At 33.1% G+C, this 14,597-nt stretch overlaps 1 protein-coding gene across 1 annotated transcript; it reads left to right on the top strand.

Moving 5' to 3' along the window:
• Positions 1–9,210: 9,210 nt before the first annotated feature.
• On the top strand, positions 9,211–12,832 carry LOC107890490 (uncharacterized). The gene is made up of 4 exons (XM_016814945.2): positions 9,211–9,584; positions 10,518–11,314; positions 11,727–12,155; positions 12,348–12,832. Exons 2-4 carry the CDS (start codon positions 10,522–10,524, stop codon positions 12,524–12,526), a joined length of 1,401 nt encoding a protein of 466 aa, XP_016670434.1. The 5' UTR covers positions 9,211–9,584; positions 10,518–10,521; the 3' UTR covers positions 12,527–12,832.
• The last annotated feature ends 1,765 nt before the right edge of the window (positions 12,833–14,597 follow it).

Raw genomic sequence — 14,597 nt, 5'->3', positions numbered from 1 at the left:
ATGTTATTTTATGTGTTATAATATAATTTTATAAGTGCATGTAAATTTTGGTAAGTTAATTTTAGCGATTTCTAGTCCAATTTCGAAAAAGGACTAAATCGCGTAAAAGGTAAGAGTTGTGTTTTGATGCCTAAAGGTGTTAAATTGCTTTGTATCTTAAATTGAAGGCCTTTAAAGGGAAATTATACCCTTTTTATTTGTGGTGGCCGGCCATAGGGGTCATAAAGGTTGAATAGTCAAAGTTGGTGTGTGTATTAGGTGACTTTTGACCAAATAGGTAATAAAATAAAGATAGGATGATATCATCCCTTTTCATCTTCTTCTTGACCGATTTTTCCAACAAAAGAAATGGGTTTTGAAGCTTTAAAATATCAGCCACTTACATCCCTTGCAAAGTAGTATAATAAGTGTAAGTGTATAAAATAGTTGATATTGTGAGTTACTATAGTTATGAAAATGGTTCATCTAGTCTTAAAGAGTAAAGAAATTGAGTAAAAATCATTTTTTGAGCCTAGGGGTAATTTGGTAATTTTGGCAAATATAGGGACAAAATTGTAAAAATTTCCCAAGTGTGTCAATGGACTAATTTGATTAATACATTGTTTTAATAAGTTGAATGTGGTGTTATAGATGATGAAAATCGAGATTTGGACTTAGAATGGAAAGAAATCGATTAAGGGATGATTATGTCTTTTTCACCTTTGTCGTATCGAGGTAAGTTTGTATGTAAACAATACCATGCTATACATGTATTTAAATGTTAACATTATATGAATTTTCCAAATATTAAGTGTATGTGATTAATATAAATATGATAAGAAAAAGCCTTAATAGGCGAGGAAAAATCCCGTTTGAACTTTAGGAATAGAATAGGATACGAGTGACATGTCACTAGGAATTATGAGTCTAGACGGCTAGCTCGAGAGTGAGCATTTAAATGTCATGAGATATGAGGTAGCTTTAGCTACAATTAGGGCACTTATGTGCAAAGGTTTTTCTGAGTATCTAATTAGTATTCCGAGTGTTCAACGGGTAATCCGAGGAAAGAGTTGATGATGGTCCCAATGAGGTAAGTCATTGGTGAGTATGCACTTGAGTTATGTTACGAGTTGTATAGGTAAGTACACTAAGCCTATGAGAATGCCTTGGTATGTGAATGATTTATGATGCATAAATATGTGTTCTTACCATGATGGATGAAATGATGTTGTATTAATTTTGTGAGCAATGATCGTGAATGAGTAACTTAGCCTTAACAGATTTGAGTTACTACAGTAGTGTAACTTTGAAAATACACTAAAAATAGTGAAAAATGATTTATAAGCTGAATAAAATATGGGAATAAATCTTATTAAGTCTAGTTTCTTATAAAAGAAACCTTGTAAGCAAAAGAATTTCCTATAATGAGATATTTTAAGTTGCGTGGGACAGAGTCAGAATGACTTCGAGATCCCCTATTCTAAAATGAGAAAATCATTATAAATTGTACAAAAATGGTTATGAGTTATGATTTATATTCTTAGAATCCTTAGTAAGTATAGTTTCAAGATAAATAGATGAGAACATTATTTGAGTCCTGTGCCATGAGATAATTGAACTTTAGTGCAGAAGGGTCGGAACTGCTAGATAGCGAATTAGGGGTAACTTTTAGGAATAAAATGTAATAATTTGCTAAACTAAAAATTCTGTAAATTTTATGGTAGAAAGGTACATGAGTCTAGTTTCAAGGAAAATTAATGAAACTTAATTTAGAGTTTCGTAGCTCCAGATATAAATAATTTAGTGACTATTTCTCAGGAAGACAGCTTGTCATGAACTTGAGAATATGTTGTAAACATTGATAAAACATGTTAATGAGTTGCTTATTGTTTTCATATGAACTTACTAAGCGTAAAGCTTACCCCCCTTTCCTTCCCATGTTCCCTAGGGTTACCAGGTTAGCTCGGGTTGGAGGCCGTCAGAGATATTATCACACTGTCGAGTTAACGCTATCGGCGTAAGTAAATCCTAGTGTTTCAAGTCTATGGATGTATAGGGTTTTAATGTTAAGTATGTGATATTATGATTCAGCCAAAGGCATTGGCTTGTTATTAAGGTAGTATGTAGTCGTGTAAATTGGCCTATGTCGACTAATGACATTATGGGCCTATATGATTATTCTTATGCATGTATGTTATTATCTCTTGTGATGTGGCTTACAACATGTATACCTAGAGATTGAATTGAGATTCATTGATGAGTTAGTAACGATGCAAGATTAAGTGATTGATAAATAGTTAATAATGTCTCATGAATGGTTTGTGGATATGATTATGCATGCCTAGTGATAGACATGAGGTTTGTGACGTAATGATAATTATGACAAGTATGTGGTAATGATGTGAGTAAATTCTATGATATTTATTGCATAAGAAATTAACATGAGCATAACATGCTTATAGATGTTTAAGAGCTCATTATGCCATATTATATGTTATTGGATAAGTATGTGTGCATATGTTGTGAGGGTGACATATGGCTTGAAAAATAGCCTTGTAATTGTCTACACGGGTAGACACACGGGCTTGTGTCTAAACCTTGTGTGACACACGGTTTGCCCCCATGGGCGTGTGTCATGGTCGTGTTTTACAGTCAGTGTTGCACACGGGCTAAGGGCACGGGCGTGTCCCAAGCCACACGGGCGTGTGGAGCCTTAAAGCATGAAATTTTTCAAGTTTTTCTTAAGTTCTCGATTTAGTCCCTAATAGCCTTTAACGCATGTTTTGGGCCTCGTGAGCCCGTTTAAGGGACAAAATGTATGTGAAATGAAAAGTTTTAAATTGATTGAAATTTTACGGCCCGATTTTTGTGTGATTGATTGAGCTTAAGTCATGTAACACCTCGAACACTGTCCCAGCGTCGGATACGAGTGAGGGGTGTTACAATCCGCGTGTATGCTACATCAGCAAAGTTAAAAAAATTAATTTTTCTATCCATTTTGAGGTGATTTGACAAAAATTGCAAGTTTAAGGGCTAAAATGTGAAAAATCAAATAGATGGCTAAAATGACTTCTTTTGTAAAGTTGGAGGGACAAATAAGTCATTATGGCATTTATATATTTATTGATTTTTTAAAAAATATAACTTACAACAATTTTAAATTTTGTAAAAATATTTGATGCATTATCAGTAGAGTTTTTAGGCTTCACAAGCAAAGCCAGGGGTTGACAAGTGTCCTATAAGGGTATAATAAATTATTTAAAAAATAAATATTTTAAAAAAGTGATACATTATAATTTTTGAACTTTGCTTGTGGAATAAAAAAAGTACATTGTCAGTATACCAAATATTAATCCAAATTGGAATGATGAGAGGAGAGAAAACGAGAGAGATGTGTATGTTAATTTAAAATTATGTCTATTTCCAAATGTTTTATTTTCTTTCATTTTATTTTTAACTCTACCAAAAATTGGGTGGAAAGAAGATGTAATTTAATTTTTCCATCTCTCCTATCAAACATACCTATGAAAACATAAATTATATTTTCCATCATTCTAACTTTTTACCCCTTCAATTTTCAAATTTTTTAATTTTATTTCCATGGTACAAAGTAAAGCCTTAAAGTACTGTCGCCTCAAATCTAACTCGTTTTCCTCCTTAGGGTGGGTTTGGATGGGTGATAGGGTACAGTGTGGTGCGTTTAGCTTGCTTTTTGTCTCACACTACAATGTAGCTACAATATCTAATCTCACCGCCACTGCTATTTTTACGCTAATTGTAACAACCCAATTTTTCAGTGGTGTCGGAAACAGTGGTTCGAGGCCTCCAAATCTGACGAGTAAACTCATAAATTTTATTATCTAGTATTTACGAGTCAAATGTGATTTTAGAAAGATTTTTGAATAGGAAATTTATGTTTTATAATGATTTATTAGTCAAGTGGTTTTAGAAAATGAGGAATCGAGAACTCGTTTCTATAAATAGAGCCGTAAATATTTTTATAAATATTTACGAAGTGTAATTAAGGTAATATTAAAGTTTCGTTAAAAATTTTAACGTTTTGATAGTTAATTAATTAAAAAGGACTAATTTGAAAAAGGTACAAAACTTGCTAATTATAGGAAATAGTGATTAAATGGCTTAAATGGTAAATAAGGGAGGACTTAAAGAGTAATTAAGCTTAAATGAGATGACTGAGGAATAAGGGAGGACTTAAAGAGTAATTAAGCTTAAATGAGATGACTGAGGCAGCATAAGCAAAGAAAAATAATAAAATAATGTAATTTAAGGGTAAAATTATAAATAAAATGAAATTAAAATAACCAAATTGGATTTTAATTGTTTCTAGACAATTTCTTCTCCAATTTTCTGTCTCAAAACACCATTGAAGAGCTCTTAAAGCTGATTTTCATATTTTAGCTCCATATCAAGATCCCGTAGATACTTGTGAAAAAAGAAAAGTAGCAAAATAGTCCCTAAACTCCTGCAAATATTATAATTTAACCCAGGTAAGTTCGTACGGTTAAACTTTAATAATTATATTGAATTGATGAATGGTATTATGTATTTATTCTATTGTTGAAAATAAAATATTGTTAATTTATAAATTTGAATTGAATATTCAGATTAAATGGAACGCGGGATTTGAGTACATTCAGCATTCGGCTAATTGACAGCACTAGAGGAAAATGATAGCAAATTACCCAAGTAAACTGAGGTTTAGCATTTGTTACGAACTTTCGTGTTTACTTTCCGTTTAGCTCTCACGAGCTTCTGTTTAACTCATATGAGATTCTATTCAACTCTACTAAGCTTCTGTTTACCCTTATGAGTTTTCGTTCAGCTCTTACGAGCTTTTGTTCAATCCTTATGGGTTTTTGTTTAGCTTTCATGAGCTTCTGTTCAGCCTTTGGGCTTCTAAAAACGATGTACTCTTATCTGTAAGCCGTTCTCCGATTTAGAAAGATTTGGTAAGTGACTATGTAATTGAAATTGAAAGACATATTGTTTGTTATTGGTATTGATTTGAAATAAGTGTATTCATCGATTGAAATTGACAGGGAGTTTACATTGAATGAATTTATTTAATTGATGTGTTATAGTAGGTTCGGTAAGATTTATGTTTAACCCATCAAATTTACTAAGCTTCATTAAGCTTACTTGTGTGGTTTAATGTCTTTGTAGATTTTCGTGAGGTCGGAAGATCGAATCAGCACACCAAGTCACACTATCCAGCTTATTCCGGTAGTTTTTGAAGTGTTCAACATGGTTTATATGGCATGTATAGGGATTGATGTGGATTAGATTAAAGTTGACATATATAGATGTTATGAATGATGTTTTGTTTACATAATCAACCTAGATATATATTTTGGTTCGAAAATGAAGTAAATTGTGATGTGGTTATGATGGATATATGCTTATAGGTATTTAGTTAGTAGTAAACCTTAGTAAATTTTGTTAAATAGACTAAATAGGTAAGTTTGAGTATTTAAGGTATATGTGATGATATATTGTATATAATACATAACTTTGGCTTGTTTTGAATGATTTGTTGTAGAATATTGATGTATTAAAATGTTGTGTTTAGGTAGATACCTAAATGGGCGAGAAATGTGGCCTTAAAATGGTTTATTTTTGTCCACGCGGGCAGAGATACGGGCGTGTGTCTCAGCCATGTGTGACACACGGCCTAGCACATGGGCGTGCGGTTTGGCCGTGTGTCCCCTACATCTTTAAAATTTAGAAACAGAATGCTCAAAATATTCACATGGCCTAGCATGCGGGCGTGTGGCTTGGCCGTGTGACCCCTATACCTTAATATTACAAGTCAGTATGCTTACACGACCTAGCACACGGGCATGTGGCTTTGCCATGTGACCCAAGTTAGATAGTACCCAAGTTTGGACATGGGCTGGGACACGACCGTGTGCCCCTATTCCGAATGCCCACACGGCCTAAGACATGGGCATGTCTCTTGACCGTGTGAGCCACACGGCCTTGTGTCCCCTGCTCCTTTGAAAATTTTTTATATTTTCTGAAAAATTTTCTGAGTTCCCGGTTTAGTCCCGATTTATTTCTAATGCGTATTTTGGGTCTCAAGGGCTCTTATAAGGGACAATATGAGTGATTATGATTAGTTTCTGATATGTATGTTAAATGATATGAAATGTTTGTATTTGATCTGTAAATCCCGGTAATGCTCCATAACCCTGTTTCGGTGACGGATATGGGTCAGGGGTGTTACACTAATCGCAGGTAAACGCACCTCCATCCAAACCCACCCTTAGAGTCAGAATAGTTTACTTTCTCAAATTAGACTCACAAAATGTCAAACTTGTTAAATTCACTTGACATCATTTTTTTTAAGGTATTTTATTTAATACATTAAAAATATTTTTGTTTATTTATTTATTTTATTTTAATAATTTTTTATTGAGTTGAAGTAATAACATCAAATTGATTAAAAAAATTTATTATAATTAGATTATGACACATTCATGATATATGTGAAATTTACGTAATAAATTATTTTTTTTTAAAAAACTTGATATATGCATTGTTTGGTTACTAATGTAATAACATGAGGGAAAATTTTATTTATTGCATACTAGCTTCTAATGTAACATGCGTCACATGTGATTTTACGCATTTAATATTTAATTAATTTTTAAATTTTAAATTTTTAATTACAATAATTAACATAAAAATATTTTTTATTTAAATTATTAATATAATTAAAATAGATTAACTTATCAATTCAAATATTATAATAGAAATTTTTAAAATTATAATTAAAACATTTTTAACATATTCAACATATAATATAAATTTACTTTATGTAATTAATGTAAAGTAGCATTATTCAAAATAATAAGTAATTAACATAATTAACTCTAATATTTAATTAGGTGATAATTAACATACTTAGAATTTGATTGAAGTAATAAATTTATTTTATATCAATAAGATCAACATAACTTTTTTTACTAAAAATTGTAATTAATAAATATAACAACTTTTTTAGCTGTAAATTAAATTATAATTATTTTTAGATGTGTAATTATCACAACTTTTATTAAATTGTAATTACTTTTAAATGTATAACTATCACAACTTCTATTTTACTTCAACCTTTTTAACTAATAATTATTAATTAAATATTATATTTATTTTTAAATGTAAATTTAGTAATATGAGGAAAAATAAAGGATTTTCTCGTTAGCTCAAAAGTTTTTTCGAACTTGCACTTTTATATATATATATATATATATTACAGTTAGGTCAAAATATGTTATATGTCATTGTACTTTTATTTCCAACTGTTAATATTTTTTATTTTTTTAATTAAATTTTTTGTTATGACATTTTTGAAATAAAAAAAAAACTCACTTGATAGCCATGTAATTAAAAAAAATGACATTGTAATTAACTTGAATTAAAAAATATATCAGTGTTAACAGTTGGACTTGAAATTTGAAATCTGAAAAGTAGAGGGATTAAACTCCATGAAATAAAAGTACACGTATTAAATTCCTATTTTTTAAAAAAATATAAGGTCTTGTGGCACATTTTAACCTATAAATTATAAATATATTACAATATTTAGACATAAAATAAAATAGTTAGTACAAAATTAAACTTGAAATTAGAAATGTGAGTAAAAAATCTTGTAAAAAACAAATAAGACATCTTCAAAATAAACGAAAACTTTTTATTTTCTTTGCTAAAATTAAGTCATGGGAGTGGCTAAATATTACCAATTGAATTAATATATTGTTAATACATATATCAAAACATGTGTAAAAAAAATACTCTTATCAAGCGTAGCATAAATATGACTTCAGTTGAAATGATAAAGTTAAAATTAATAAATTAATAATTTTTATATTATTGTATTTTATCAATTGGATTAGTCTTGGGAAAAAAGTTACTATAGAAAAGATATAAATATAAATTATAATTTATAGACTTGTCTATAGGTCGGGCCAAGCCCATTTGAAAAGTGAGAGAGTTTAGGCAAAAGTATAAATTTAAAAAATGGGCTTTGACAAAGAAATAAGACCCGTTTTCTAAACGGGTTGAGCCTGGGATAGTCTTTTTTGGCTAGGGCTCAGCCCAACCCGAATTTGTAAAAAATTATAATTTTTTATTGTTTTGCTACTGTTTTTTCATTGTTTTACTATCATTTTGCTATTAGATTATTACTTTTTTTGTTGTTATTATTTAGATATTATATAAATCTTATTTTATTATTATTTTTAGCATATTTAGTGTATTATTTTTTATATAAAAAATTTTAATATGACGGGCTAAACTTGAGTCTAAAAAACGAATTTAAATTTTTTTTACTTGGGCTGACCTGACCACTTATACGTATCAATATCCGGTATCTATAAATAGGGGAACAAGTTGGGCCTTTTTTTCCAAGCCCGGGCTGTTGAAATCTTTAATCCGTAGTCCGTACAATAGTGATGAGCCCAATTTAGTAGTTGATTCCATTGAACCAAGATATTTTTGTATTTTGGATGATGACATTGACAGATTCCATTTACATGTGGTCAGCCCTTACCAAAGCACTTTTCGCCCTTGAACTATAAACTTACCACGTGTTCTCTTTCTTCTTTAACCCTCAATTTTCTAGATTCCAAAAGTTCCTCCTTATTTATTTATGATTACATCAAATCATCACAAGATTCTTGGATTAAACAACCCTTTAGTCGGTGTTTTTAAGAATAAAGTTAATTTTAATTTTAATAAAAATTATTACTTAGCTTTTATTTAATTAATATTATCGAAAAGTGACAATTTTTTATTACAGATTGAACATGTGATAACTGAGGTTATCACAAGATTCTTGTTGCATTAGACAATCCTTTACTCAACTCAAATATTGTTGGTGTTTGTTTTAATTATAATTGAAATATTAAAATGGTTGGGCCTTATTTTACAAATAAAAAATAAAAAAATAAAAACAAAAAGAGAGAAAAGAGGGTATGTCCGTTGCTTAATTTTGCCGCGGTCAGTGAATTCATTTGCTGACCCCACGCACCCCACTTTTCATAATTTTGCCGTTTTGCCCAAGGCAAAAGGCAATGAAGGAAGTTTCAAACTATGCATTAAGAAACAAAAAGGTAGAAATCCCGTGAAAACGATGTCGTGTGAGCCCACGAAACAAAAACATTTCCAAACACTTTGGAACCCTCTCCCAACATAAATATATTCCAAACTACCCCCATTCCAAACTGAACCCTACATCCCCAATCAAGGTCAAACCCGACATTTCACTAAATCCCCAGCAACGAATAGCAAGCCTTTTGAAATTTTTGCGGAGAGAAGTGGAGGCGAAGATAATAACTTGGGGAACAGGTTTTTTGCGAGTTCCAGAAGATCACAGAAGCAGATTTATATTTTCTTTTTCTTTTTCTATATAAATAGAAACAGAAAATTTAAAGTAAATGATAAAGAAATCCCCGTTTTATGTCTTCACTTCGCGCGCTCTAATCTGATCTCTCCTATTCCTTCTCGTCGCGCCACCGAATCCTCCGCCGCTTGCGCCTAGGGTTTCTTCTTGAAGGATTATTTTTTTCTTAGCATCCTAGTAGGTAATAAAGCTCTCTTTTCTTTTCCTTTTTCGCTTTTCTTTAATGATTTCTTTTATTTGTTTTGAGGTTTTCGTTAATTTTAATCTTTTTTTCCAGTTTTTGAATTTGCTGGTGTACCTATGTTATATTAGGGATCCATTGCGGTTTTTCTCGTTCATTTGTTTTAACTTTTCTCTGCTTCCAAACGGAGCCTTCGCAAAGTAATCGAGTTTTGCATCGTTAACGTAGATATCCCTTTTTAATTCATCAAATAGTCAAAGTAGATGATTAGAAGATATCCTTTTTCTTCTTTTCGTTATGTTTGGTTGCTGTTAAATTAGGTGGAATTCTCATGTGTCTGGTAGCTTTGTTTTGGTTTCAATTTTTCAATTAGTTATACTTATATGGGGGCTTTAATTTATCTACACAATTTCATATTTAATTTAGCTATATGCTTTCTTATTCAAAATCAGCATATAGGTTTTGGTTTTACTTAAAAAGGGAAAAAAAAAATCTTTTTGTAGCAGTATAGCTGAAGTGCTGAATAAATGTGTGTATATGAATTTAAGATTGTTTGGTCTGTTTTACTCTTCTTCTTTTTTCTTTTTTTTTCCTGTTTTTTCCTTTAACAATTATCCTGGTTGATTTGAGTGATTGGCAGAGGGATCACACTAATTTTGGCTCACGTAGTATGGATTTAGGGTTTGGATGGTTGTACTTAGCTCCCAGTTCCAATTAGGGACAGGCGTAAAATATGGAGGTTTCTAGCTGGGTTGATAGAACAAAAAGTTAGCAAGCACAAGTTTAATTGAGTGAATCTTCTCCATTTCATTGAAATTAGAATGTTATCACTTGTAGCAACAATGAGATTTTCTTCTTCCCTTCTGTTTCCTAAGAAAATGATTAGATACAGGTTTGTTGACTTTATCTTCTTTTTTTATTATTATTATGCAGAGCCATGCCGACTTTTACTGCTATAGCTTTGGATAGGCTAATAGAACCTGGAGCTTCGAAATCTGTTGACAAATCTGGTCCTAATATGAAACCACCGATTCCCAAGCCAAAGCTTATACCCAATTCAAAGCTGGAGAGGATGAATAATACATCAGTAACTGAAAGGAAGATCAATCATCCCCAAATAGCGTCACCTGCCCTCTATGCTACTCCTGAGGCAACTCCACTACCTGATTCACCATCTTCTTTTCCCCCTTCACCTTACATCATCAATCACAAGCGTCGTGGGCCTCGCCTTCTGAAGAGCTTTTCTGAAAACAATGTATCATCTCAGAAGAAAACCATTGAAGAAAGTGAGGTTAATGGGAAGGCGAAGCTGACAGAAACCAAGTCTGTTGATCTATCTAAGGATGGTTCTTTTAATTTTAGCATTCATGAACCTGATGAAGAGGAGCACGGGAATGGTGTCAATAATGGTCCTATTAAAGTAGAACAGGCAAATGGTGTCCATTCTGGCTCCATTCAAGATGAACGCAGGAATGGTGTCCATGATGTTGAATTTGGGAGCAGTAATGAGAAAGTTGGAAAGAGCCAAATGAATAATGGTATGCCCAGTGATATTGCCGAGGTAAAGCTTCATTCGTTGAACTTGGACAGATATGATGAAAGTGAAGATTTCTTTGATCCAAAGGAATCAATGAGTGCCACAACTAATACCGATGGAGATGATGATATTGGGGCAGAAAGTGCTGCAAGGCTTGCTACATCAGGGGTAGAGTTTTTTGATGCTTGGGACGGTATGTTGAGTTTTGTTTTCATCTGAATGTGATTACATATAACTGCATATATTTAAATATAGATGCTTGGTTTTTTTTTGCTAGAAATTAATTTTTTTGCATGGTTGCGCTTAATTTTTTAAATATAGGCTGTGATATTATGATTGTGCTAGCCTTTGTTTAAATGCCTTGACTCTTGATTACATGATAACTAATGACTTAACAGTAAAAGACATGTTATTTTGGATATTTCTATGTTCATGTGTGCATATTTATGTGTATCCCAGCTTGCCTGGAACCTGAACATTTTTGTTGAAATATTGAGAAATTTGAAAAACTTTACCATAGGTAGTGCTTTATTTAGAAAAGGGCTGAGTGCAATGATTTTCGTGGCTGTTATAGAAGTTTTACTTGGATCTCTTGTTTCGTCCAGAATTATCCTCTGAGAGTGGATCACAGTCCATTCATCGTGACACTGAAGCTGAAGCATGTGAAATAAGACTCAGCTTACTCATGGAAATAGAGAAGAGGAAGCAGGCAGAAGAAGCTCTAAATAAGATGCTACATATGTGGAAAACAATCAGCCAAGGGTTAGCTGTTGTGGGATTGTCACTGCCTGCAGATCCTATTGATGTGACAGATGATGAGCTGGTGAATCAAGCTGAAGAATTGAGGCAGCAAGCAGATGTTGCACGATTTGTATCATTAACCGTTGGAAGGGGAATTGCAAGGGCAGAGATGGAGATGGAGATGGAAGCTCAAATTGACTCAAAAAACTTTGAAATCGCCCGATTGTTGGACCGACTACACTACTATGAGGCTGTTAATCAGGAAATGTCTCAGAGGAACCAGGAGGCTGTAGGTGAGTGCTATATCCTGATTTCTTAAAGTTGCATAACCAGTTGTTTTGGAAAAAAAGAATGCAAGACTTCTTTTTCAACTAGTTTCTTTAGTCTGATTCTCTCTGTTGAAATATGCAGCAAGCTGCGGATTTACTTAAGAATATGATGCAGTATGTTTACCTGATTTTGTTCTGTTTCATTGTTTTGTACAGAGATGGCACGGCGAGAGAGACAAAGGAAGAAAAGAAGGCAGAGATGGATATGGGGTTCAATTGCCACTGCAATTACCCTTGGGACAGCAGCCTTGGCTTGGTCTTACCTCCCAACAGGTAAAGGATCATCTTCGAGTAATGTTCCTCAGGCCTCTAATCCTGATGATGCAGCTAAGTGATTACTATTCAATCACTGGAGCTACGAGAACATGTCATCGTTGGAAAGAAAATAAGATATGCTTAGATTCATTCCTGTGAATAGCAGTCCAAACTGCCATGAGTCATCGGAGGATGTGCAGTACCATCAATAATAGTTTTTGAGTACTACTAATTGTTCCGTTCCTTGGCAATCTGTGGGTCGATGAATTTTCATGTGGTCTTTGTTTAACCCAATTTTGGCCTATTGTGTGCGTTACGCACATAAAACCTTCATGGATTTGCTTTTAGGTCTTTAATCGTTTCAGGCAGATATCTTTTCTGTGCAAGACTCTTCAGTGATAAAAGCACGGCATGTGTGAATTTATTAACCTGTTGATTGAATGAAATTTCGTTTGGGATGTTCCGGCAAATGTACGATCTTTCAAAAGTAAAATGGAGTTATAAAAATTGATTATCTTCGGGGCCAATTCAGTTCTAAGTATAAGTGATTTGAGAATTTGAAGTAAGTAACATTTTTCTCTACAAATAACAAACGTAATTGTTGCAAGCAATTCTAAAATCTCAAAGATGTCTGGATTTTTCTTGTCCTCTAAAAGGAAAAATCGTATTTACATTTTAAGGTTTTTTTTTATATGGAAATTCCACGTTTAGACACAGTGATACCCTAGAAATGCTTTGGATTACCTTCCCTTTTATCAACAGTACTTTGATTTCCGCATCTATTTCTCTATATATAAGCATAAGCCGAATTGTTTCTTGAAAGCTGTATTTAACAGCAGCAACTAGGTATCATTCAGCAACTAGGCTGAACCTGTCTCACACTTTGGTTGTGCTCTGCTGAATTCTCAAGTTGTTTTGAACCGTGAGGATTTCTGAAAAAGACTACGGGGGAAGAACCCATGGATCGTGCGAGTATTATGGCATGGAATTGTGAAAGGCTCGGACAAACTTTGGCAATTCTAGCTCTACGAGAGCTTCGGAAAAAGAATAGTCCCTCCCTCCGTTGTGTTTCGGATAGAGACCAAACAGAAACGATCGAAGGTGGAGAAAATTAGGAATAAAATGGGGTTTAAGATTAATTGTATGTTGTTTCGGTTGTAGTGTGTAGAGGCTTGGGTCTATGGTGGTCAGCTAATGTGACGAGCTTTACTCCTTCAAGAAACATTATCCACGCACACGTGGAATGGGAGGATGATTAAAGATGGTTATCTTGAGTGCTTCCAGCAGCCTTACTGATGACTGTAAAATCATGGAATGCGATCGTTAAGGAGGTTCCTTCACGTGATCAAACTATGGTTTCAATGATGAGTTCATATAAGAAACACCTAACAGATGTTTCTTCAATGAAGCATGGAGAAATCGTTTCCCATTGGGAATTGATTTTACGGAACCAACTATTGCATCAAACTCTGGTCAAACTATGGTTTCAACGATGAGTTCATATAAGAAACACCTGACAGATGTTTCTTCAATGAAGCATGGAGCAATCTTTTCCCATCAGGAATTGATTTTGTGGAACCAACTATTGCATCGAACACTGTCCAACCCTTTTATTTCCCAAGACTCAGAAGAAAAAACGGTGGAAGAACTTCAAGATAGATGTTGGATAAGGAATGTGACAAGATGGTAAAAGACAGCTTGACGGCCAATTCTAGGAGTTCACAAGGGGATAAACTTCAAGGAACAAGAAAATTTGGCAACACTATTTAATGATGTAATGTTATTAGAAGCAAATGGAGAATGGATTGAGGATGATGAGGACGCTGCGTTGAGCATACAACAATTACTACTTGATTTGTGTGCAAACAAAACAGTATACTTGTTTGCAATGGAGACGAAGACAGAGCTCGTTAGAAGCCGCTCATGCTTCCAAAGCATTTCAGTTAAAATGACTAAATGCAGCTTAAAGATTATAAAGTAAGCCGCAAACATCACTGCATTAACCAATCAATGATATTTGGGGTTCAAGGAATTCACGTTTATGTTTCTCTTTTGCGCTCTGTAAAGACAAATAGTGTCAATAGTTCCAAATACATTGTTTTCTTATGCCAGAGCCTGTGATGACTAAGCATTTCTGATAGTTTGAAACTG

Source organism: Gossypium hirsutum, chromosome A12 (assembly GCF_007990345.1).
Source record: "Gossypium hirsutum isolate 1008001.06 chromosome A12, Gossypium_hirsutum_v2.1, whole genome shotgun sequence".
NCBI classification, from domain to species: Eukaryota; Viridiplantae; Streptophyta; class Magnoliopsida; order Malvales; family Malvaceae; genus Gossypium; species Gossypium hirsutum.
This window is presented reverse-complemented; position numbering and strand designations above follow the sequence as displayed.

Coding starts and splice junctions, on each gene's coding strand:
- LOC107890490 (XM_016814945.2), top strand. CDS start 10,522: ATGCCGACTTTTACTGCTATAGCTTTGGATAGGCTAATAGAACCTGGA. Junction 11,315..11,726: donor GTTTTTTGATGCTTGGGACG/GTATGTTGAGTT, acceptor TGTTTCGTCCAG/AATTATCCTCTGAGAGTGGA. Junction 12,156..12,347: donor GAGGAACCAGGAGGCTGTAG/GTGAGTGCTATA, acceptor TGTTTTGTACAG/AGATGGCACGGCGAGAGAGA.